The sequence below is a fragment of the Malurus melanocephalus genome, unplaced genomic scaffold (genome assembly GCF_030028575.1).
Source record: "Malurus melanocephalus ecotype Western Australia unplaced genomic scaffold, MMel_1.1 scaffold_208, whole genome shotgun sequence".
Lineage (NCBI taxonomy): Eukaryota > Metazoa > Chordata > Aves > Passeriformes > Maluridae > Malurus > Malurus melanocephalus.
The window spans coordinates 1,246,071-1,272,718 of NW_026623440.1; the positions used below are offsets into that span (position 1 = coordinate 1,246,071).

At 46.1% G+C, this 26,648-nt stretch overlaps 1 protein-coding gene across 4 annotated transcripts in view; it reads right to left on the bottom strand.

The window, feature by feature from the left end:
• Positions 1-213: 213 nt before the first annotated feature.
• Positions 214-26,648, bottom strand: part of CABP1 (calcium binding protein 1) — a 28,005-nt gene continuing 1,570 nt past the window's right edge. The window contains exons 1-7 of one of the 4 annotated variants that reach the window (XM_057373876.1): positions 14,997-15,246; positions 10,219-10,395; positions 6,597-6,627; positions 5,778-5,921; positions 4,415-4,524; positions 3,864-4,011; positions 214-2,148 (exon numbers count right to left, since the gene is read on the bottom strand). In XM_057373876.1, the coding sequence (XP_057229859.1) occupies positions 2,123-2,148; positions 3,864-4,011; positions 4,415-4,524; positions 5,778-5,921; positions 6,597-6,627; positions 10,219-10,395; positions 14,997-15,041 (681 nt within the window). In that variant the 5' untranslated portion in view covers positions 15,042-15,246 and the 3' untranslated portion in view covers positions 214-2,122. Of the gene's footprint in view, positions 2,149-3,863; positions 4,012-4,414; positions 4,525-5,777; positions 5,922-6,596; positions 6,628-10,218; positions 10,396-14,996; positions 15,247-26,648 lie in introns of those variants that run through there. The other 3 variants (XM_057373873.1, XM_057373874.1, XM_057373875.1) reach the window with 3 other exon arrangements.

Below are 26,648 nucleotides of genomic sequence, written 5' to 3' on the forward strand. Positions count from 1 at the left end.
AGTGCCCACAGGCAGGCACAGCACTCTGCAGCACACAGGCAGCAGCACAGCTGTCCCCCTGCTCTGCATGCTCAAGCAGGTCGTTCCTCAACAGGCTCCATTGTAAATGAGCACAGTTGTGTACCAGCACTCCCTTTGGCAGACAYAAGCCTGCACACAGCTCCCCCTCCCCAGTATCACCTTAAACACATTTATAGCGTACCAGGACTCTGGACTCTGTTCAGTTTATCACCATCATCTCCTAACCATGTTCAGTTTATCACCCGCATCTCCTAACCACAATACAGCTGCTGTGCCAGTAAATGTGGAGATCTGCAAATATCCATTTTCCAGTTTCTTGGTTCACACCCACATTTCCAAGATGGGACCAGCTCCATAGATACATACACAGTTTGCGTACACCCACTTGCATACAAACTCATCTACTGCTGCACTCCCAAGTACCTATCTGCACTTGCTTTTATGTGCACACACACAAACCCTTCCTAGTGCACACACCTGTGCAAACATAAGGAAGCATGCATACGCACACACAAATATAAGGAGAAACATTGTTTTTCCATTGCTGGAGCATCAGAAATCATAGCAGCTATGCTGGTTGGCACAGCAACAGGAAAGCAGAAGAGAAAATCCTCCTTTGGGACATGATTTGTGAACCCCAAGAATCTGAAAGAGAACCTCAGAAGGGAAAGATTTGAGATGGAGGAAGCAGGAAGTTATCGGTCCTTGACCTCCCCATTTGAGTAAGGAGGCAACCGAGAGGAAAATAGCTCCCACTCACACCAAGAAACACATGTGATGATGGTGCCCTTTGAAGCCAAGCAGAAATTAATGTTGGCAACTTGTGACTGAGCCTTTGCATAGAGAAAGGAGACAAYTGCAGGTCTGGTAGAGTAGGGGGAGTGGTAGGTTGAGAGTGTCTTGGGGAAAGCAGGATAAGTTCTGATGTGTCTGGAAGCAGCTGGTAGGGTCTGGAGGCTGCTGTCATGGTCACTGCTGCAGATACATGAGGCATTTCTGAGTGTGAAAAGGCTGGAGAACAGGGCACTGCCACACAAGGAGGCTCCCTGCCAATCTCCAGCACCAGTGGAGTTACAGCTCAGCTCCCACAGCATGGCCCCACTGTACATGTACTCACAGCTGTGTTTGAAATTATCTGAAAAGGGTGAGGTTGGCTATTGCTGGCTGTCCCCTTCCCACCCAGCTCCACTCTGGGCCCTTTCTCCCATTGCTCCTTGCCATGATACCACAGGGGCTCTCACCTGCACCCATGCCAGTGGAAGGGATGCAGAGATGAGGACCCTCAACACCACCCTCATCGTAAGGCACCTCCAGACCCCTTGGCCACGGGGACAGCAGGAGAGAGGGCAGACTCCTGACACAGGCTCAGTGGCCAGCACTGACTCCCCTTCCTGCAGCAGGGACTTGCCTCTGGATCCCAGTGCAGACACTGGCGTGTGCATCTGCCCAAGCCCTTCTCCCCCAGCCCGGCCACAACCTCTCACAGGGACATCCAGGCTCCACATAATTTCAACGTGCATATTTATCATTTTCCCCCCACAAGACATATAGTTGAATTTACTCTTAGTAAACATAACCATAGGAGATGCAAATAAGTGTTTGGGAAGCATAAAGAACTTCACACAGATAGACACACACTGAGACAGCAAACACAGACACGGTTCACCAAGGGAAACTAAACTAACAAGTGCAGAGCACGCCCTGAGGCTGCCACCAGTCCCAATGGCTTTGCTCTCATCCACCAAGTCAAGAGGATTTCTCCTGCTTTTGCTTTGCAATAGCTGGTGGGAGAATAAAGCTGGGGAGGAGGAGTCTAAAGTTGCAAATAGCCCATGAAATCATGGCAAGTCCTGGCTCTGCAGTTTCCTGCAATCATCTTCAAGGAATGGTTCCAGTTGTAGGAAGTTGCAAGTCTTTCACAGTGTGAAAGGGTGGAGGGGCATGGGGACCACCATGAGGGAGGAGCAGCAGGTCATCTTGCAATGTCCTAATTGCAGCCAGCCGATAAACCTTCATGTAGGAACATCGGGGCTAGATGCTCCATCTAGGTCCTCTTCTGCCCTCTCTAAGGTGCTGATTCTTCTTTAGCTGAGAATAATCTTCAACGGGACATCATGCGAACAAACTCTGTAATCAACAACACAAGACAGCCCTGAAGCACCATCCATAGTCCCCAACCCAGACCTCATTCCCTGGAGACAGCAGGGTGAAACTGGGAATCCCCTGGCTGCCAGCAAGTCTGTGCACTCTGAGACTGGCCCTGAGAGCTCACACAACATGGGGTTTAATCTTTGCATTAGATATGGTGATAAGATCCCACCWGCAGGTCACCTCAATGCCTTGGACTCCTTCCCAGCCACCTACCATMTTGTTTACACAAGCAAATCTTTGTGAGCCACTACAGGAAGCATTGTCTCCCTTCACTGTAACTTCAGTGAACCTTCATTTACAGTCTTYGGAACACTGTATGATTTCTTAGTAAACTTGCCACTTCACTGAGATACCAGTGTGGGAAAGTATGAAAGTTTTGCTAGATACCAGCATTTTTGTAGAGAAGGGTTTACTTTGAAGGACATGTTTTCAAAGATACAAGTTAACTGTAAGGATACCCTGGATGTATTTCTTGACCACCCTGCAGTTTGTGAAGTCAATTACAATTGTTTGAATTGAGTGTAAATGCCATCAAATATAAATGTGTTTTCATTCTGCACTTGAATTGCCGAGGAGCTAATGASTCTGCAAAGAGCAGGCAGTGGAAATTACCCCCTGACTTCTCCATTTCCATTGATGGAGCTGTCCTTTGACATCTAAAGTGGTAACTCACAGAGAAAATGATACTGGGATAGCACTTCATGTATTTTAGTTGTCTAACATAATTTAGCTGTGGGAAACAAGGACAGCTACTGTCATGTAATCAGCCAATGCATTAGAACAACTGCAGCCACCAGATACTTTCTAGGAAGACACTGGTGGTATTCTAACGTTTTCAAAGCCCTCAGAGGCTTCAGTAATCCTGAGCACTGAGATGCCTTGTCATGTAGGAGACCCAGAAATGCTGCTGAGCCAAAAAAATTATGCCAGTTTGACTCTAATTCTATAGTTCCTGTACTTCACCCTTACTGCAAAGGGACATCTGGATTTCCACCAGGGAAAAAAGCAGCCTGCTACACTCTCACACCTTCCAGCTCTTATATCTTCTTAGCTGTCTGATATCAACTGCTTCCTTGYCAGAAACCCTGAGCTCTATTAATATTGCTCCTGCTACAGCTAATGGCTAGGATAGTAGCCTAACCACTCTTATTTTTCAAAGTCCTTCTGGCATGAAAAGTGTGAGAAGAAATTAATTATCTTTTGGATGTAACATGACACCTCTAGATCAGATATCTGCAGTCTTAGTGAGCCCTCCTGGCATGTGACCATCTTCTGGCATAAAGGCACAGAAACAAATTCTCTATAAACCCAGATAACAAAGGTGAGCCAGAGGAAATGGGAAGGTGCAAYGCATTCTCCAAAGCAACCTCACAGCTCTCTCAACAGATTTAAAGAAAGGAAAATGCCCCATAAAATGATGGCAGGCTCAGCATGTGGGCACCAGAATCTGCTTCTGTGTGACAGGTTCTATCTCTTACCATAGATGCTAGAATTATGGAGACCCAACTGAAACTGAGATGCAGAAAGAGATGATGCACAAATGAATAATTCAGCTGACTGAAATAAAGAATCTTTTTCTCCATATTTCAGAAACCCGGGCCCTGAGCATGCAAATCTTCCACTTCAGCTTCAGATCTGAAACTCTGACTCACATCAGAGCAGATGGACAGCAAGYGTTGATCCCTTCTCACCTTCAAAATCCACACGCCCGTCTCCATTCAGATCCACGTCCCGGATGATCTCTTCAATATCCCGATGACCCACCTGCTGCCCTAGAAGTTTCTTCATGGCTTCTCGCAGCTCACTGGTGCTGATCTCCCCATCACCATTGGTGTCAAACTGCAAGTACATGAAAAATACCAGCAGGGGAARTATAGTGAATGGAAACAGATCTTGCTCCAGGTTGGTTTGTGTGTTGTCCTGCTCCTGACTGCCCTATATTTTCTCCATTCCTTCCATATTACTCCTTTTCTTCCTTTAGGTGCCTTTTGGATCCAGTCTGTCTTTTCTCCTCAGAACCCCCTTGCAAATGCTGTGTCTGCACCAGCTTTCCTCTTCCTTGCCTCAAGGRTTCCCTTATCTTAATAACATTCTCTGCTCTTCCCTTATTCCATGCCTGACTCGGCTCTTTCTAGSTCTTCCACTGTGCTGCTCTCTCCTTCATCTCTTCTCCAGTGGGTCTTCTCTCTATCCTGTCTTGTGTTGCYCACTTCTCTGGGGGCACATAGAAGGGATCACTCACCTCTCTGAAGGCATCACGGAGTTCTTTCACACCAATCATGTCTGCAGTCTCTGCTAGAAGTTTTGGTCCCATCAGCTCAACAAAATCTTCAAAATCCACATGGCCACCCACTTGGGACAAGATGAAAGATTGTGTGTAAGAACTCCAGAAGTTAGCCAAGACCAGCACTCACTTTCCACTTCTGTGTGTCCTAGAGAGCACTTGGTTCTCCAGGAAGCAAAGCACAGAAGGTGTGGGACAGTGGAAGGAAAAGCAGAGGTAGTTTTACCCTGTATTTTCTAGATTATGGGTGAAGCAGAATGAGCCCAAGCTATTCCATTCTAGGCTGCCATGGACTGTCACATCCTTATTGCATCACATACTACGTATTAGAGGCTTGATCGTTCTAGCGCTTATAGGAACTTTCTGCTGCGCCTGTGCCAAAGGGCATGGCAAGGGCACAGCATGATGTTCCTGCATGGCCTGGGCAGTGCCCTGCAGCAGTGCTAGAGTCCTGCTCCATTACAGCAGCTAATGCATGTCCAACTGTTTATTCATTGTATTAGTTCTTTTACTTGTTAGTGCCCTGAGAGCTGTCAGCAACACTCAAATTCCCAAGCACGCGTTATCAGCTGCTTTTGTGCATGACTTTGTGGTTAAGAATGTCACAGCTGTTTTCCTTCCCTTGACCAAGTGACTTGTCCTTTTAATACAATCCTGTGTCAGAAATTATATGCACTAAATATGCTTTCCCCACCTGGCTGAGGGTGAAACCCTGAACTGCCACAGATGAGAGGTGACAAAAAATGATGGTGAAAGACATGGGGAACAAATACAGTTACAGTGAATCAGATGCGTTCACCACATTTTTCCATGACTGCGGCAGATGCTCCCATCCGACGCTGCCAGCACAGCTTGCTTGCAGCCCATCCCCAGGCACGCAGCAGATACACAAACAACCACCACAAAGCAACAGCCCRTCCATCACCCATCTGATCAAAGCATCTCCATCTTCCCAGGCTTGCTCTTATGACCATCTGACAATAGCTTCAATGTGACAACACACAGAACCTGTGCATCAGTGTCTGACTGCCCACATCAAGGGCAGCTTTATACCTGACAGCATAAGCATGAAGGACAACCCTTCCACTCGCTGTTCCCATATATAGCACAGTGCAAACAGTCCCTTTGATAAGCAAAAACAAAGGCATTGACTTCTAGGGACCACAAACAAACAGGAGAGATGATAGGGAGTGAAAATCAGAACCAAAAGAAGAGAGGGAAAAAATCCAAAAGAAAAGAGGCAGCCAGAGACCAAGAGAGCCTGAGGCAATGATGCAGGGCACATGCAACAGGCAGGTACAGCCAGGTGTGTATTACTCACAGTTCATGTTGATCTGCTGGGAGAGCTCTATTAGCTCCATCTCAGTAGGCATGTAGCCCATGGTCCGCATGCAGTTCCCCAGGTCCCTGCAGTTAATAAACCCATCCTTGTCTTTATCAAACTCCTTAAAGGCTTCTCTTAATTCTGTGGGAATGGAAGAACAGTATTATCAGTGACAGCCTGAAATACTTTTTCCGAGAAGCCTCYCCAGAGTCAGCAGCACTTTACAAAGCCAGACTCTCTAAAATCCTTAGTATCTTCCCACCAGATCTCCCTGCACGAGGCAATGACTGGAGAAACATTAAGCTCTTCCGTCAGCAGCAAGGCTGACCCGTTCCTCACAGGAAAGCTTGCTTGGACTACAAGTGTCCCAAACTGTTCAATGCTGAACTGCGCTCCCTAAAGAAACTGCAACTAGTAAATTTTTACAACTTYTACCCCTGCACTCTATTATGTATCCCTCACTGTAGGGATTAGCAGGTAAAACAGCTTCCCTGGAGCCATATTACAGTGTCATGCTTTACAACGCTTTCCGTGGGAGCYGGGGAGGACAGCAGCTCCCCAAGAGCCAATACCCCATTACTTACTTATCCTCCCACCCTGAAGAATCTGAAATGGATGCAAATTCCTTCACATTTAGCACTCATATAGTTTTATATATTATTTCTTTTGCTAGGTTTTCCAGGAATTATTCCAGTAAACATATCCCTTGATTTACCCCAGATTACTTTAACCCATGGGGGCCAACATGGAAGGGCCAGCCAACACGTTTGCACTGGGCAAGGAGAAAGGGGACACAGAAGGAGCAACAAATTTTACCTTCAATTTCTTCCGGACGCAGTTCTCTATCCTGCAAAAAGAGAACACATTATGTTAAAGACATTTATTGGCCAAAAACATAGTTTCAAAATAGCACTTGTTGGTACAAAGAGTTCTGGGACAAGTCAGAAAGTGAGAGAAGAAACAAGAAGGTGATGACATGTTTAATACCATCTAGCTAGAACGCCTTCCCAGCTCTCCTTCCCAATGGGAGGGGTGTTAACCTGCACACTTTTCTCTGGAAGCCCCTCTCCATCTTATTGGGTGGACACGGGGATGACAGATGCTCCCTGAACACAATAGACCTGGACCAACACAGAAAGAGGTGTGGTCTCCCCACCTTATGGTACTATTGGCACCTTCATGAAGCTCCTACATCATCCCCCAGCACCAGGTTCTACAGCAGAGACTGTCCGTGCAGCAGTTATGATCTCCTCTAGAGCTCTGATTGTATTTCTGTTGCTGCTCCTGCTGACACACACAGATCAAAACAGCTGGAAGCAGTTCTTGTAATCAGCAGGTCTAGACCATCATCTGCTCAGATCACTGCTTGATCTCTGTCCTTCTGGCAGGACAGCAACAGCCCTGAGCTCTCTCACAGTCAATGTTCCAGTGACATCTCCTGCAGTCTATCCCCACACAAAGGTAGGAACTTCCCCCTTCCCCCCAGCCTCAGCTCCGTATACAAGCACTTTAAAACCAGGCATGAAGGCAGACACACAACATATACATCATCAAGGTCATCTACAAATGAAACAGGACAAGGATTCACCATGTTCAGGAAACACAGCAACTTCAAACATCCAATTTGAATTTCTTGTCAGAAGGGGGAGGATATAAAAGAATATAGGAAAGTCCCAACACTGCACCAGGAAGAAGAGATGAGCATGGAAATGCACTGCTTTCTGGTTTAAAAGCCCTCTCTAACTCCTCTCATGGCTCCCAGGCAAATCCAAAACATCTGAAAATTTGGAAACATAGAAATGCGATCTCTTTTGTCGTCTCACTCTCGGCTTTCCCCCTCAATCGTGGGGAGTTTCTCCTTGCCTTCCAGGTGTCCTCCAGCCTCACCACATGTCCCTGGAGACGGTGCCTTTGATCAGTTTGAGAAGAATGATCCTTTGCTATTTAATCACAGGCTCCTCTGGAAACTCTAATGGCAGCTGCTCAGAGTGCATAGCAAACTAGGACACACACTGGTTTACGTCTGTGCAGAAGTGGGTTGTGCCAGAGAAATGACCAGCTTGCCACTCATAACCTTCCCAGAGGCATCTCTGTGCCGGATGGAACTGTCAGAGCATGCTGGCTCTGCTGTTTCATCCTTCACAGATCTGGTATTTTTAAACATGTCATCCCATTTGTTCTGCTTTCATCAACACCAAGTAATAAAACAATTCAAACTCCTTAGACCGGATGCAGGGGCCATAATTGCCCTCCTGCCCTAGATAAAATAACAGAAGCAAACCAGCCATGATCAGTTCCAGCACCTTGTGCACTTTATTCCAGAGATTGCAAAYACTACCCCTGGAGATAGTGGCTGGGTGCACAGCAGGTGCAGGGCTGTGATCACCAGCGCCATGGTGCAAAGGGCGCTGTGCCTCACCCACAGCAGCTTGTGAGAGTGGCCAGGGTAGGACCTGGCCTTCCTCCAGCACAGTTCCTCACAAGACCGTCCTCTTCCTCCCTCACTGATGACCACGCTGCAAGTGACATCAGTGACACTTGTCAGAAGGGGGGCATTCAGCACCGGCTCTAATTTTGCACACCAAAGCATTTGCGTTTGCAGGGCTCTGAGCAGATCTTTGCACATGAAGATTCTGCCATCAGAGAGCCATAGGCTGCAAATGCAGAAGGAGGGGAAAGGTTTATGTCCCCTGCAAAAATCTGACTCAAGTGATAATTAACATCATGAAGAGGTTTTCTGTTTTAAATTTGAAATAAGATCCCCTAAAATTATTAAGGAGTAAAATTGCTTGGGATGAAATAAACTGAATCACTCTAAAGCTTTTGGAGAGCATATGGGAAGAGGAATAAAACTGTTCCAAAAGTTTAGATCCTAAGTATGAGCAGAAGTGACCTCCAGAGAGTCCATTATATGTAATGGTCTTACCCTCATTTATTTCTGTTCTGTGTACAATAAATCCTGTTGGTCTAGAGAGTCAGTAAAAGTAAAGCTGTTTATTAGATGCACTTATTCTACATCAGGGTATTTAGAGACATCACTAATCCTATTCTGGAAACTTCTTAGAGTACAGTGAGCTTCCATGGCCTAAGCAGAATGGACATCTGTCCAGCTGTCCCCAAGGGARCTGGGGTGTCTCCTGTGACAGGTGGCTCTGTGCAGGTCAGCAAGTGTGCTCATGTGAGAGTGTGTTTCACGTTTCAGTGACCTGGCACAGGGACTATGTGATCATTTAGTAGCTTAAGGTTAGGAAGAACAAAAACCCTTTGATCAATAGTGACACATAGCGACTCTTGAGTTGCTGGTTGAAGAAGAGGTTTCAGAAATAAAGACCTACATGTCTCATATAGCTGTAGATGACCATATCAACACACAACTAAGACTGAGGTTTCTTACGGAAGCAATAAAGCTCTGGTTCTGAGGTAATTGGGGTGAGCTTTCTTCCACCACAAGAACATGGAAGGCACTGGGTAAATATCTGACAATGCATATATTCACCCATACATATCCATAAAAGGTGTGWTAATCATGTGCTTCTGTTTGTTTCTAAATTCATGTTACTGCAGGAGTAGAATGTTTGGGTGCAAAAATGTATTTTAGTTCTTGTAAGGACACAATACTGGGGTGCATACATACAGGTACATATTTTTATTGTTTGTATATAAATGCATACATTGGATGCATACGAACACATAGTTACAACAGGTGTGATTGAATGAATAGATGTGGKTTTGCTATTTCTCTCTGTGTAGGAGGGTAATAGCATTTGGTAGCYTGGCACTATTTGCAAATATGAGGACAGCCTGATGTTCCTTGGTTTAATTGGCTGGGATTGCTGCAGTGTCAGGCTGGGTATGACAGTGCACAAGAGAATGTGTTTGGGTATCTGTGAGAAGACAGCTGCCTGCTTATTTCTGCTGGTATTAGTGTGCTCACTGTGAACTGATAGGARCGGCATCAAATATGGACAGCTTGTTCCCAATACAGATGCCCTGATTTGCATTTAACTGGCTATTTAGACCTTAAATGCTAATCTGAGCCTCKGGGAATGAGAGGTAGGTGTCTTGCTGGAGTAACAGCTCTGCGCACTGGACTCTTCCTGAGTCCATATGATTATGCTGAAGTCCTGAAGTCCTGGGACCTATCCCTGAATCCATGTCATTATGGCTACTTGTGTGTATGCTTGGATCTATCTTCCATAGCTGCAATTTTAGAATGCTCCTTTCTCGGTGTTTAGGCACAAGGGTATCTGCACAKCCCTCAGATTAGACATTTGCCTGTGATTGTATTTGCACTTGGAGCTGGAGCCGGGATGCTCGAGACACAGGGTTGGGGRTTACAGAGCTCCACGCAGACGGAGCACGGGGGCGGCTCCGCATCCCCGACTCGCATCCACGTGGCTTTGTGTGTGTCTCGCCCGGCTGGGTGTAACTTACGTACAGGCAGCCTGTTTTCTGCGAAGCCCTTCCTCAGGAAGATGCATGCTGGCCCCAGCAGGTTGTGCATGACGGCGCAGTTCTGGGCCAGCACCATGAGCGGACCCTGGTACTCGCAAGCCGACGACCCCTCTTCGCTCGTCTGGACAGCTTTATAGCTCGTCTTCTCGTCATGGCGGATCTTCCCAGCCAACCAGCAGCAAGCAAACAACACAACAGAGGATGTTACCTCCCCATCTCGTTCCTCTGAAGTTTTACTGAACCGCCTCGCAGAGCCATAATTGCTAAATTTCCTTCATCGGGTGCACACGGCATCCCCCCCACCGGTCTATTAGGATTTGTACAGTAGCAGTAAGTCCAGGAGTTCACTTTCAAAAGCTGATAGAAGTACAACCAACCACGAGAATTTCGCTTTGAAATTACATCAAACTCTCAGCACTGCTCACATCTATCTAGACACAGCCCAAAGTGCCACACTCCCACAATCAGCCCCAGTGTTAACAATGAATTGAATGAGCTGCAAAGGACAAGCACATCTCATCTTAACCGTATGTGTGCCAGCCTGTGCCCAGGGCAAAGCTGCCCGGCCAGGGCATCCCCAGGAGACCAGGCAGAGCCTGCACAAAGCCACTGCACAGGCCCCACATTACATTTTTACACAGCATCACACGCTTTATCACGTTATCAGAAGACCACTTACAGCATCAGGTGGCTCTGCGAACTGCAGGCTCGCACTGCCTGTGCTGCTACTAATTAGTTACATCCTCACGGTTTCAGGCACTCACTGCCCTGACCTCTTCTAATCACTGACAGTCCCAAAGTGGAGATCAGGCACGGGCGCAACATTTTTGTCTGTTTGCATTTGCACATTTTCCTAAGTGCACACGTCCTGCTAAGCTAAAGCTCCAGAACTGAATCCAGCACTGGATTTYATAAGGAGGCACTGCTTTCCTTTTATAGAAATGCATTTCCCTGGCTCTGCAAAAAAACACTTATCCTGATATTCCCATGCAGCTATAAAAAGCCAACGCAACCCACAGGACCCTTGGTTCTACAGAATAAACATTAATCATACATCAGATTCCTCTTCAGGAATGATTCTACTTTTACAGCCAATGTTCCCAAGGGTGATCAGAAAAGCTCTGTCAATTGTCATTGTCTCTCTTAACCCTTCCCTTAAAACCTGAGGTACATTTTCAGGCTAAAAGATCAGACACAAACACCCTCCATTCACACTTGTCTGAGACTATTGTATCTACTTGCTGTGTCTGCCATGTTCTATTACATTGCATGCATGGTTTGTTTGCCTTTTTGTACATAGTCTTATACCAATCTGCTCATGTATAATGACATGTGAATATCGAGCATCAAAACAAAAACAACTCAAAAAGCAAGCCATGGAGAAAGAAAATGATGAAGCAGAAAAGCATTTTCATTGCAGTCATGGATGAGAAAGGAATCTGTCTCTGATTAATTCTGACACATAGGACACTTGTCCTTAAAAAACTGAAAGATGAGCATCCATCCACGAATGGCATATTACTAGCTCAGCTAAATGTCAAGGCATCTGTGTTGAACTACACAGCTTTGTGACATCAGTGCAATGTATTTTCAAAATTATCAGCTTTATTTCCTGGCACATTTTTCAGTTTAATATAGAAAAAAAATATGAATCACTTACATAGCCCACATCAGTTCTGTGTTTAATTCCAGTGAAGCCACATGAAGGATACAAAGCTCCACAGACCCAAATGTTCGYTTGCTGACCCTTCCAGTCAACAGTTAATTATCAAACTCTACAGCAGTACCTCATAATAGTCACACCATTATTCTTCTGTCTTGATAGAGGTTGCCAATTCGACAAAACAGTGGCCAAGAGCCACAGAGGATTGTGACCATACCAACTGCTGCAGTGCCAGAACAGCAAGGTCAATGACTCAGCAAGACCCCAACAGGGGCTCCTTGCCCTGCCCTGCCACTGCAGGCAGGATTTATGGCATTCAGTGCTCCCTCTGCCAACAGTCTCACAGGTTGTCCTGCAAATATCCACTCACCATGGTGTTCCCTTCACCATGTTCCTCCTACATCCCAGCAGAGTGAGGAAGAGAGCTGTAGTATTGGTATGGGGCAAAGAAATGTCAGCCACCATTACAGGGCAAACAGCAGTGTGCATGACAAAGAAAATGCAAGGATAGGATGGGGAAGATCAGGCTTTCCCAGTCCCTTCCCTGARCAAAGGACCACTACTCTTCCTGCCCAAGTCTAGCCCTTGACTGTGTCAGACCAGCAGATTATGGAGTGGGAGGAGACCTGGCTGATCTAGAGATGGCTCAAGTGGTGGAGAAGGGTGGCAAACTGAAGTACCTGGATGCCAATGCTTTTAATTTCTGCACAACAGAAGCACACCAGGATTCACTTAATTTTCATGCCTGTGYGGCAGAGGGCCTTTGCAGAACACCAAGCTGAGAGGGGTCTCCATTCCAATTGCAGTGTCTTGGAGAGAAAAGCACCCAGGATGGCTTTCACGATTGCTGGGGGGACACTGTGACTATGGGAAACTGAAGCTTCCAACAACAGACAGGGAGTCAAAGCCTGAACAAGCAAGATACTCTACTGTCAGCCAAACCCAGACCAAACCAGCTGGTGTTTGGGAGTGAATCCTAAATTTTAGGTTGAAATCATGTATTCAAGAGTTCAGACTGTCAGCTAAGAGCAGCTTTCACACACGTTGCCTGCAGTCCCTCCTCTTTAACATTTCAGCAAAATTAGTTTGCTCAAGGTAAAATCTGAGAAAAATGACTGGGATCATAACACAGCCAAGTGAAGTTGTGCAATGTTAAGACTGATCTGCAGTCTCCACTACAATCATGTGTGCTGTGATGAAAGGAATGGCAGAGTAGCAGGACCTATCAGGATGAGTGTGTGAGGCCTTATTTCATAGCTCACTAGAGTGATGTTTGAGAAATTCTCTAATTCAGCTTTGCAACTCTTCAATCCTGACATCCCAGGTCTTGTAACTAGGCACAAAGTGAGTTACTCAAAGCAGCTTTTAGGAAAGAAAGCATAAATTGCCTAAAAGCTGATGACACAGAATTTACAAATTCTTGAATCCATTTTGATTCAAGCAGCCTGGCTACACATCAGACTTGAATTGCAATTGCCTCAAACAGCTGCAGCCAACTCCTTTTATTCYAAGTTGGAGGCGGCCTACAAGCAACCAAATTGGTTTTTCACATGTGCAACATTTGGGTGAACCTCAGCTACTTCTATGTCTCCCTGCAGGTCACCCTGACCTAGAGACTGGTCTAAGCACTGCCTAAGTGCTTGATGATGAATTCTCTCCTCAAGCATCCCAGCTCTCCCGCAGCAGCAGCACTGTGCCATTACTGCCTTTGTTTACAGCAGCCAAGATAACAAGCAAATGGTGTTTCTACACAGAAGAGGCAAACATCCAGCCTAGATGGTCGGAAGGTCCTCTCCCAAACAGCTCCCTCCCAGAGGAGCTTTCCCAGATGGCAAGGCCTCCTGGATGGAGCATGTTGATGGCAGTGGCATTTCACTGTCGTCAAAGTCTCCACAGAGGCAGCTCCTCATTGCAATACTTTGGACAATCAGCATAACTTTATCATTTACGGAGAGTGAACTGCATAGCTTTTTGCTGAGCTATAAGATTTGCAGCAATGCCAAGTGAGAACCGTGTGGCTGACAGGTACAAAATGCTGTAAGTTCTTGCTCAGTCAAACAAGAAATGTTTCTGGGACATATCATTCCCATTTCAGCCCAGTCCCAAACAGCAGAATTATKCCTGAATCTAATTTGTCCTGGGACCACTGTAAAACCTCAGCACAGTGCAGACTGTGTGCTGAAGATACACGTGGCAGCTCACAGATGAAGTCCAGCTGGGCCCAAGCATGTAGACACATGGGCTATGCTGAGATGCAACATGATGACCTAACATACAGGCAGGGCCCAGTGTATCCACTCACAAACAGCTACATGGACAAACAGAGCAGAGAGAAAAACATGCTTCTGTACCCAAACACTTACCAACAAAACTAATTGTGCGCATACACAAGGATGGATAGACATTAAAACATATGCATGCTTATACACAGACTTCTGTGAGGACATGTACTAGCAGGTGAGCACACACAGAGCGTCATACAAGCAGGTGTATATATGTGATACACAGAAATTCCCCCTTTATGCACTCACAACAARCCTGCTCAGGCACTCAGGATGCCTATGTAGAGATGTAAAGAGCTAAGGACACGTTCCTCAGACGGGCTCAGAGGCGCGCGTACTCTTACACACCAATGGTAACAGGTACAGACACATGACCCTTTACACATCCATGGATACATGTCCCTACACTCATGACACATTGATTATTCATGCAGGTACCTCTCAGCTGAAGCATGTGCACACGCACAAACTCATACATACAYACACACACACACACACACACATCAAGATGCCCCGACAGGAGTGTGCCAGCACACCGTGCACATTGACAAGCACATGCTTGCACGTACCCAGAGGAGAGCTGTACACAAGCCTACACACACATTTATTTACACACATTATGGCTCTCAGCATCCTGGGCTCTACTGGCTGCACTTGCATGAGCAGCTCTTACAGAAAAAATCTAGTGAACAGAGCTGAACCCTTCATACTCATCTCTGTGTTTCTCCCACCTCCCATTCCCATCTGTCCACAATGTCACCCATCCCAAGAAGCAGGGCTGGAAATGCACAGYGCACTTTGATTCAGGGAACATACCTTTTTAGAGAGGTTTCTCAGTGGAGACTTCACACAGTTGCCCATAATATGTTGAGGCTGCCTTTCCGGTGGACTTGGTTATAAAGGAACTGAAGCAATTGATCCCATTAAAGGTATTCCTTGGGAGCAAAGCAAGAAAGGCAGCGCCAGGCAAATCCAAACAGCTACTGGCTGCTGGGGCTTTCCCTCTTCAGGGAGCTTTTTCTCTCTCTGCCTCTCTCTCTCCGTATTTTACTTTATGTTCACTTTCTTGAAGAGATGAAGCAGGAAGGAGAGGGAGGGGAGAGAAACAGACAGAAAGAGGGAGAGAGGGAGAGAGAGAGTGAGTGAGAAGGGGGGAGAGAGGGAGGCGGATGTATAATCTACATCAGATTAATGTTCAAATCCCTCCCACCCCCCTCAATCTGCAGGCAAGATTGTTTCACTCATAGGAGAGGGCTGTTTCAGAGAGAATTAAAACAGAGAGGCAATGCAAGAAGTGATTTCAGTGATGAGTTCGGTGAATCTAGCTAGTTTGGGTCCATACAGCCTCTGAACACTGCATCCCTACCCACCCCCCTTCTAACTCCTCTCAGCTTTTCAATCACTACAGCACTAGGCTGGCCAGAAGGCAATCCACTTAGGGGCTTGGAGCAGTCCACAGCTCGTTTCGGAGCAGAAATGGACCRTTTATCTGGCTGGGACTTGTTTCAGCTTATAAATATCAGCAGACCTGGAAGTGTCTGATTTTTTTCCTGTCACGGTAGAAGATTGTCTAGAGACAGCAGTCCTGGGACCTTACAATACTCTCAGCTCCAGGACAGTAATATTTAACCACAAGGGAGAGACCTTGAGCCAATCTTGCAGCAAAGTTTTTCCAGCTTTCTGCAAGAAAAAATCAACTGGCAGTTTAACTTACACAAGTCTGCCAAAGATAGGCTCACACCTGAATCCTAAATCTGAACAGCCCCAGGTTAGACAACGTGAAGCAAGGAATTTCAGTGTCAGATCCATTTATTCCATCTGCAAGAGCCCAAATCTTCGAATGGATAAGAGGCATCTGAACCCAGAGCCAGCTCTAAACTTTTGACTTATGTCTGTAAGCATAGAATAATCTCTAAAAGAAAAGGGATGAGTCCTCAATACATTTCCTGATACTAGACTGAGCAAAAGAGCATTCAGTCTGAAAAGAGATTTAAATTGCATAAAAAACACATCATCACACTCAGGCAACAGAACCTGTGCAGGATAGTGAATGCACCTTTAGCTAAGAGGGCACCCTAGGGGCAGCTCCACAGTGATAAGAAKTATGAAGAACTACCTCCTTCAACTACTGTGGAGACCACGATGACACTGATCTTATACCCTGTTATGCAGCAGGCTGGTTGGACACTCAGGTGTTCAGCTGAAAGACTTCACAGCTTTGTTTGTAAGTGTGGTTCCAAACAAAAGCTTCTACAAAGATCTAAGCCATGGGCTGAATACTTGCACCACATACTTTTTGTGAAGTACTCACAAAAAGTACTCACTCCTTACATACTCACTCTCCTGGCAGGTCTARGCTGTAGGACAGAGAAGGGTGAATTGTCAATGTCACAACAATGCAGGGATTTCTCCTTCCATCCTGATGATGCTGCRGCAAATTAAGTGTGATTCTAAGGTGAATCAACAGCTGCTTTAGAGCTTAGAGGCTTCTTCCAACTAAGGAGATGAGTTCAGGATCAAAGACCACAGCGTTTCCAGTTCCAGTCACAGACAGAAGTGCATGGTCATAGGGGATAGTGTTTCTTGCTCTTCCTTGTTCTAATGGATTCCCAAGAGTGAAGGCAGTGGAACAGCCTCCTCTCAGATTTCCTCAATATCTTCTGACTGGCCTGGGTAGAAGCTGCACAAAGGTCCACAGGTATYCCAAAACAAGAAGCTGCAGCAGCAGATGCTGGAAGACACTCCTTGTCTGCTCCTTGTACCCAGGGCTGACTGAGAGGGGGACAGACGGGAAGACCTCCATAGCAGAGCCCACCCACGTTAGGCTGGGAAGTGAAACTATTCCTAAGTTGGGGCTRCCTCCCGCTGTCACAGGAGATGCTGAGCCACTCCCTGGGGGCTGTGCCAGCCCTGGGCCTTGCTGTGGGGGACTTTGCAGTATGATGCTGAAAGCTCCAGCTGCTCCAAGGCTGCCATCTTTAGCCCTATTTTTCTTTCCCCTCTTAAAGCAGATAATGGGAAGCTGATCTACCCTCCGACAAAGTGCCAGTCATTAATAATGTCCTCTGTCAGCTGGAGCCATTCCCCAGGCTCCTTGTTTATTGACGAAGTGCTTGTCTCCCTTGAGCAGAAGCTGCCACACAGCGAGTGAGGCGCCTGGACTCCTTCCCGAGACAAACGACTTCAATTCCAGAGCAGAGAGGAGAGAGAATTGCCTTTCTGCTGCTAATGAATCTCTCCCTGACATGCAGCACGGAGGCCAGGAACGCCCTGCAATTGAGAAGTGCCCATCTCCCGCATTTTCCCAGAGAGAGGGAGCAAAGCAAGGCAGCTAGACATCTCCTGCCAGAAAAATCCATCACAGTCCCCAGACTGTTGCAGGACRGTTTTGGAATACAGCTGTGGAGTGTGTCTTACTGAACTTTAAAAGCCTCTCAACAAAAGTTGAGACTGCCACTCTCTAAATACTAGCTTGTACCAGAGCATTCWGAGCCAGCCACCGTGGCACATCACCATGTTTGCTTGCTCTCCAGCTTTTCTTCCTTGCRGTTCCAGACAGCTGTAGGAAACATGCAGGGCAGAGTGAGAGGGCTGAATCCTGCTGCCAGGCTTGGCAGGGAGCTTGCAATCCAGGAAGAGAAGAGGCAATGGGWGCCCACTTGCACCATGTTTGCAGCACAGTCACAATCCTTCAACTCTGTAAGAACTCTAGGGGAGCTGCAAGGGGCCCAAGAGATGGAATCATAAATAATTTTTTTTTAATCTCCTTATTTACCCTGAATCTCATAAGAGCAATTGGGCAGGACACTACAATCTAGCAGAAAGATCCCACTGAACTCTGAGGAGGAAAATCACTCTCTACAGTGGAATCTTGTTCCCATCACCACCATAGGCAGCTTAGAAATAGACAGGAAAGGGGAGTTGGAAGAAAGGTCATTAGAAGATTAGGTTAGAAGGAAYGTATTTTCTCCCTTCCTCTAACTGAGGCTGCTGTAAGAGAACAGGRTGCTGAGAATAAGTGTGTCAGAAACATTTGTGTGTAGGTGCTGATCTGTGGGTATGCCTATATCTGGGGTAGTCAGTATGCATGTGGGAGGGCTGCACATGCATGTATACTGGTTTTCCCACACTGTTCTTTGTGGCAATCACACTGTTCTTTTAAGGTCTGGGTCTCTGTTGCAAACTTTCTAAAAATCACTAGGATCTTTGTGAAATGTGAGTCTTGCTGCTGTTCATGCATCACTCCCTTTTCCCTGAGGTCCAAGGCAGAGAGTTGAGACCTCAGTGAATGCAGCCTGGCACAGAGCAAGGTCTCAGCACACAGGAAACAAGCATTTGGCACAGACTGACCTGAGCACAGGAGAAGGAGAAGGCTGGGTGATTTGGCACTGAACAAGGAATGATTTAGGTGGTTTAATATGCCTAGATACTTTAAAAAGCAGCAGTGCTGTGCTTTGGGCTGGCATCTGTGGTGGTGTGCACTCCCCCTTTCCAGGCTGCAGTGTGATTTTGGGTGATCTCAAGCACACTCATTTGGCACAGCACCTTTGGCAGAAATGCTCATTTCATAGGAAAATGTTGGAACCCATCATAGCTAATCACTTGGTAGCTGCCAGAAACTTTATCCAGTGGTAGCAAATATCCAACAGATGCAACAGAAAGGACAAAAGCAATCCAAAACTTGTGACTGCTTATCAAACTGTAGCTTTGCTTGGCAAAAATTTCCAGCGGAAGTATGGATTTGTACAGGGACTGTTCAGATGCTAGGCCTGTTTCAGTGCACAATCCATCAGATGCTGGAACATTGTTCTCAACACATAAATACTGCAACAGGGCAATGTCAGTAGGTAGCGGGGAGAGTATAGTAAAGCAGGGAAAACTCTTTCCTAGCATCTTTTCACTGAAGTCCATAGTTCTACTGAGAGCCTGTTGAATGTTTTAAACATTTAGTATTTTAAAATACACCACCTTACTTGATTTATCCTAACAGGGCAGGATATTTTTCCTATCCCAGAGTGGAGAGTACATATATGGATTAGTAGCTTTCAAATCTGCTTCCAATCATGCTTTATCTGATGGCTATAGATCTATATTTTACAAGAAACATATATTTTACAAGAAACTCTCTTGTTTACTGAATTGCCTCAGAAGAGCCTAAGCATTTGGATTGGGTAACATCCTCCTGTTGCCAGTGCTGTCAAGGACCTCATTTTGAAGCTCCCAACCTCTAGAACATGCACCAGCACTCCAAACTTCTGCAACTGATTTCCCTTTCTTCTTCTGCATCAGCTCCCAAGTGCTTCTGCACATGGAGTTGTGTCTTCTAACCTCAAATGAACTTTGAATGGTTCCATATGCCAGTCAGACAGTACTGGTTCATCTCAAGGGGAGGTACCAGCAGGTATTGGTGGATGCAGTCCAGATTGTCACCTAGGGGGAGGAATATTTCTGCAGAGAGTTTGGGAACTTTCTTTGCTGTCAGCTGTTCCAGGAAGAAAGTGTTGCTGACTCATGCTGTGCATAATATTCTCCTCCATTAGAGCAATTGGATCTTAATCAATCACAAACAACAGAATGTTTATTAAAAAGACCAAGGATATTTTCTATCCTTCTCAAGGTAACAAAGCCTGGACTGCCTGTCAACTTCAGTTTAGAACAGCTCTGTCTGTAAATAGCTGGCTTCATTCTGCGTTAGATGAAAATAGATGGGAACATGCCTTCTCCTGACACCTTCCCTGCAGATCTGATCCAAGTATTTAGCATTAGCCCAACTTCCAAGTTCCTACGCAAGAGAAGTGTTGGCCAGAGCACAGTGTGCTGTGGACATTTGCTGATGATGATCCTGAAGATCATCAATGGGCTACAAAAAGACAAGTACAAGCTTGACAGCTCAGAAGCTGCTGTAAGGATATGTCATGTATATGGAGTACAGAAGTTGTTTAAAATAMATCTTAAGTGTTCCCTTTTCTTTGCTCTGAAATAAGAGAATTGCCACTCTGTCCAACTGGGGCTACAGCAAAAGCAGTTATTTCTGCCTGGCTCCCTCACMTCTTTCAAAACAAGAGGGACAGGGGATCAGTGTTTGGCTGGCACACTGAGGTGCTACTGAAAATGTAGGTGATTATCAGATGAGCAGAGGCCTGGAAACTAATATCAACMAAATACTCCAAAACAACCCTGCAGCATTACGTGATATGCCATCATAAAACAGAGCTCTGCCTCAGTTCTAATTTGAGAAGGGATATAACAGAACAGCACCTTTAAGAGGGCCAAACTCCGTATCACAGGTCTCTGGCTATACCTCAACACAGTTTCAGTATCTAAATCCTTTGTGTCTTATTTCAGCAGAACACAGCGGGGTGGCTGGTGGTTTTCTACTTCCTGYCTTCAATTGCTGTGACATGATGCTTCGCAATGTTACACGGTTGCCTGTTTCCTTCCAAGAGCAGATAATGTATTTCATCTGTGTGGGATGAAACAATGCTGTGTATTCTTTCCAAAGATGGTTGCAAGATGCAAAGTACTCAAGGGGAAGAATGGGTGGAAGAAATATTAGAATATTTATTATGTCTTCATTCATAGATAGCATTGAGTTCATGGTCTTATGCTAGTGCAGAAAGCTACTAAATATCTAAATATGACCATATGACAGCTCTTTGTCTTTATTTTTAAGTGGGACATTTGACTGAAATTTGAGGATTACTCAAGTTCATGGAGACTGCTGCTGCTCTCTAAGGTCACAGGAATGTCAGAGAATTATTGAAAGGGAGCCCAAAGTTAGCTAGGCATCTTTTACTGAATGCACACCATATAGCTGCTTGTTATTGGAAATCAATACCACTCATGGACTCATCAGGGAAAARCGTTACTGAAGCTGGAATGCTACAAAGAAACACAGCTAATTCAGCTGACAACCTGCAACCCAGACACTACATCAAAAGCTAAACTTCGCTGACATTGTGTTGAAACCCAGAACTGCGTGAAACAAAAATCAAGGTAGTAAAGCTTAACAAAATGGACAGTGGACTTATATAAAATATGATTATTTTGTCATTGAAAGCTATTTTTCTCTCCAAGATAAGCTGAATCTAACCAGAAGGTTTGTGTATTTCAGTGCATTATATCATGCTGCTGTATATTTAATGAACAGAATATTTAATGGATGTTCTTTTAGCTTGGTTTTATTTTGATATCTTTCTATAGCCATTTAAAACAGATTTGTTTAAAAAGTAAATCACTGACAAAGATTAATGTTTGCTGGCAGACCCACTTATCCAGGCAGAAGACTTATCCATTGCCCCTTAGTGATTCTGTACGTCTGGCTCACATCCCTCAAGCTCTTTTCAAGCAATAAATGTGATAAACTTTTCTCCAAGCTGAGCAAGGGGGGAACTGARTGGATACGCTCAAGTAGAACACTGTTTCTGTGTCTGACTTCATTACATATAAAAGCATGACACGTACCTTGGACGGTGTGGCGGGTGTCAGCAGGCAGGTGTGTACGCAAACGCCGACCGATGTTTTAAGCACAGGAATGCATAAGCGTGTACAGAGGTGGTTGTGTAGCCACACAGAAGATTTAGCAGAAGCTGCACGAGCAGGCTGTGTGTACATAGACAAGACATGTATATGAAGGCTTTTTATGTCAATCTACATGCATGGACATGGGCTGTGGCAACTCATGCAGGGATGGAAACACGGAGGCTCTATGGGCCAAAAGCAGGCATCCGGACCCCTGTGAATACGCGCTTGGGAGCGCCTCTCGCTTACATCATGGCAACAACGGAGCGCACGCCGGGTCTGACACACTCACGGAACGGCCCAGGGCCCGSGCATGTCCCGGGAGCCCAGAAAGCGGCGGGTCCGTGCCAAAACGGCCCCGCCGGGCGGCGAAGGGCCCCGGGACGGGGAGGCAGGGCCGCGCGGGGGCGCCCCGGGGCCGCCGGAGCACGGGCAGGGGCCGCCGCCACCCCGCTGTCCCGGAGCCCCGCGGCCGAGAGCGAGGGGGACCGGGCGCCCGCAGCGCCRATCCCGGGGAGCCGAGGCGGGAGGGGCAACATCGAGGGGAATACTGCCGTCCGCGGGAGTGTCCCCTGCGGCCACGGAGATTCCCTTCCCTCTCCGCCCGCCCCCTTTAGGGACCCGTTTGGAGCCAGTAGAAGCCTTCAGAGATGCCATAAAACACGGAGGAAAAGTCGGTGCAGATACGGCATTTCTTCGGTTTTTTTCCTGCCTCCTAATCTGTGCACCCACTCTCCACACCAGCGAGCCAAGACTGTGCCACGGGACCAGCATCACTACAGCAGTCAGTCATGCTAAACCAGAAGACTGTTCACCCCAAATTACTGTGCCGATTTAACAGTTTAATAAGCAGTTTAGTTACAGACTGTCTCAGTTTGTCACGAGCCCCAACATGCCACTGCTCCCCTTGCCTTACAGGCACAACACAGCACGCGAGCACCCCCGAAYCCAGATCTTTCACGTTCATCTTGCCACCCCACAATGTGACATGAAGGCTTCCATTGCTGGTGTCATTGCTCCAGAGCAACCCAACACGCTGCAGCCTCCCTCGCTAACACAAAAGGGCAAATGAAAACTCCCATCACTGGGCCAGGAGCCACTCTTCCCCGACAGAGCTTGCCAGGGTTTCCTAGTTCGCCATGGGTGGAGCTCCAAGAATGGTCCCAATGCAGTGACTGCTCTTGGGCAAAACGCCCGCTAGAATCAGCTGAAGCCAAAGACGTTGGAGGGAACTAAGTCATCTGGCAGATGAGGAGGCCAGAAAGGTGAGAGGCTGGACAAGGCACCTTTTCCCTACATGCTCTCGGCTGGTTAGAAGAAAACGTTCTTGACACATGCTTTCCACACAGACAGCCCGGGGACACTTCTTGCCCCAAAATGGGGCCACTTCTGTCATCCCAGTTTGCTGTTTGTTAAGAACTAAAGCTCAAGAATAAAGGAGGATGCAGCACGACAAGAAAAGGAAAATTTCACAGGAAATGCAGAAAGATTCCTCCCCTATTTTGATGGTAATGTGGACGCTGACATTAAAGCAGGAATGGGAGATGGTGCAGGAGAGACTTTAAACTCCCTGTACAAATAGAAATACAAAAGCTCCTTTGGCCACCGTGCTAACAGCAAAACCTTGTAAATATTTCATGATTCTCTACGGCAATTGTTTGACCCCTTTGATCCCCGTGCTACCAGAGGCAATTGACAGAAAACTGTTGGGGAATCACTTCACTGAAAAATTTAACAGTCAGGCAGGGTGTGAAAGCTAAACGGCTCTGAAAATCTTCAGCTCTCACATGGCAGGATCGCTTACAAATTAATATTGCATAGTAAATGCCCGGAAAAAGCTCTTCTTAAAGGTGCCAGCTAGGCCAGTGCTGAGGCACAGGAGGAATGAAGCRAGGAGAACCGGCAGGTCTCTGTGCCGCAGTCCCGGTACGGTGAGCCCGGTGCCAAACGGCTGCTGCACCGTAGGCACCGCAACCACATCGCCACTGCCCCAGGAATGCCACAAAACTTGCACTGCGGTCCTGCTGCCACCGCATGCTGTCCCAGTCCCTATGCTGCTGTTGCTATTGTTGTCACATTAATAAACTGTGTTAGTGCCAGGCTGCCACCTCGCCACCACCCAGCTGCCGAGAGGTCACGGCTCCTCTGCTGTTGCCGAGCTGTGATTTGKAGCCATGAGATAGTCATGACAGCATCTTCATGCTCTTCTGCCCTGTACAGGTAATAAGCATGCTCCCTTATGCTTCACAACACTCTTTTGCCACTTGGCCACTCCAACACTATCCCATCAAGCCAAAATCATATGAAATATCCTCCTCACGCTCCCTTTTCTTGCGACTTTCCCACTCTGCTGCATTATCATACACACATCCCTTGCCAACCACACCCGTGAGTCACAGCACTGCTCTTGAACTGCACTAAGTTCCTGCCACTGCAGGGCCACTTCAAAAGACTGCTTWCCCACTGTCCCACATAAAACCAGCCCGTACTCACACTGCACTCTGTCACCAGGTAAGTCTGCGATGTTGTCCTCATGCTAACTCACAGCTGTGCTTCCAAAACAGCGGCATGGTGGTAATACTTCACTTGCTGCCTTCTACAGTGGGATGGTGCTGTCAGATCAGTGCAGCCCTTTGCAAATATCACACCAGAAGTGATCACTGCTGTATAGAATGGCTCTTGTCTCGAATATTGTATTACTACATCAGTAGACTGCTCAACTCTTCTGTCAGGCTACAACACTCTACAGTTATCACACCCATGCACTGCCAAACTCCTGCCGCATGGCACCAGTATCGCATCTCTGCCCGGCCCCAGGATTGCATTACCACACCACTGCATTGTCAGTGCCGTGTTGTCCAGGCACTCGGAGCTGCATGCACTGCATCCTCACCCAGTGTAAACTCCACAGCAGAGTGCTCTTCTGCAGCTGCCATGCCGAGCCAGTGTGCAAACATGTCATTAGGCTAAGATGACATCCTGGCTTATACTTAATGCATCATTACACTACTCTACTTTTGTTAATTTGTGTACCACTCAATTACAAAATGGTAAAATATCCTAAAAGAGTATTATTGCTTAATGGTATTAGAACATGACTGCACCAATGTAGCATAAGCCTAATTAATAAAATATCACTGCATCCTGTATCCTGGCAGTATCTTAGCATTCTCCTGGAGTACACACCCACAGTGCACTATATTGCTGTGCTGGTTATATAAACACGGCGCTTCTTCCTTCACTCCGTCTTTTTTTCTGCACAGCTACAAATCTGTCTCACTCAGACACAACCCTCTAGTCCTGAACTGCTCCTTTTTGCTGTTACTGCAATAATGACATCCTCCGTGGAGTCAGCCCTGCAATCTTTCTGTGTATCTGACTGTACCACTGTAGTGTCTGCATCTGCGACCACATCACCGCACCACCATGGAACAGGGTGGTGATGTGGACATCTGTGGAGCTGGGACAAGATATACTGATGCTTCTGGACCACAGTGCTCTGCTGCTGYGGATATGCATCACAGTGCTCCTCTCCTATGTACTGCAAAATTACTGTTTTAACTGTTTCACACTGGGCTGTGTGGGCTGGAAAGAAGTTCTCATATTAAATAAATTATCTGCTCAGCTGTTGCTGTCTTCTAATTACAATGTGGAGCAGACTGGTGTYACAGTACCTGCAGCCTCAGACTGCAACCCTGGACACTTCTGCACCTATGACTCTGTCACAGCTCAGGCTGCAGCTTGGGCTCTTGCAGATGTAAGCCCTTGCCTGTCTCAAACCTTCATCCACATTTTTACACAATGCTGGACATTTATTTCTTCATTTGCAGAAACAAAATTTGTATAATTCTGTACCATGACAGAACTTCCATTCATTTTACCCCTGGGCCTTTATTCATCCCAGGATTTTGATATCACTAAAAAAAAAAAAAAAAAAAAAAAAAAGAAGAAAAAAAAAAAGTGCTTCACATATTTATTTCTGTAACCAGCTCTTTGTGTATCCTAAATTATAGTTCTCTATCTTGTCCCCTGTACAGGGGGATCTTCTACAGCCACTCCTGAAAATCAGTCCTAAAATCTTCACTAAATGGTCATTCTGTCATAGTTACTTCAAAGAAAGCAAATGAGAGATAAATACAGACATAAGAGGGAATAAATAACACTATGGTCTAAAATAAAGATGTTGGGGGGTATGTGTGTAAGCACTGGTGCAACGTACCCAGTGAAAAAGTGAAAACTAGAATTGTTTCTGTCTCATTTCTGTGAAGAGCATTGTTCAACACCACAGATAAATTCTGATAAATGCACAGCTTTCAGAAGTATCTTTTGACACTGGAATGCGGACAGCAGAGCAGGTAAAATAAAGATGCTGTTCAGGCAGGGATTGGGTTCAAAACCAGAGAGGTTTCTGTAAGTGGGAGAACTGGCATGGATTTGTTTGTATTTCTGGCACTTTGGGGACATACAGTTCCATAGACTTAAAATCTCTTCTCGGATACATCTTCACTTCCCTCAGGACTACAGTGTAAGTCAGAGCCAAGACCGCAGATTTCAAAGCCTGGTGCTCAAATATTGTTTTTTAAAACCTGGTTAAGCATCAGTCTGCTGACTAGGCTCTTCCTTATTATTTCAATAAAATTTTAATCTAGACTTTGGGTGCACAATTGGCACGGGGAAGGTTATAGTCGTTTTAAGTTAAACACAACCGTAAACAGCAGACTGTCAGTGGGGATGGAAAACTGTTGTGCTTTGAAGAGAACAGATGTGTTTTGATTTTTATCTGGAGAAGTCAAGATGAACAGAAGTAGACAACATTCCTAGATTAAACAATGGGTATATCACCTCCTTCTACCCCATTACAAAATTTTTTCTAATTCTCTCCATAATCTCAGTTTGAATGAGTTCCCTACAAAGTCTCCTAAGCATGCACTAAAAAGAAAAAAAAAA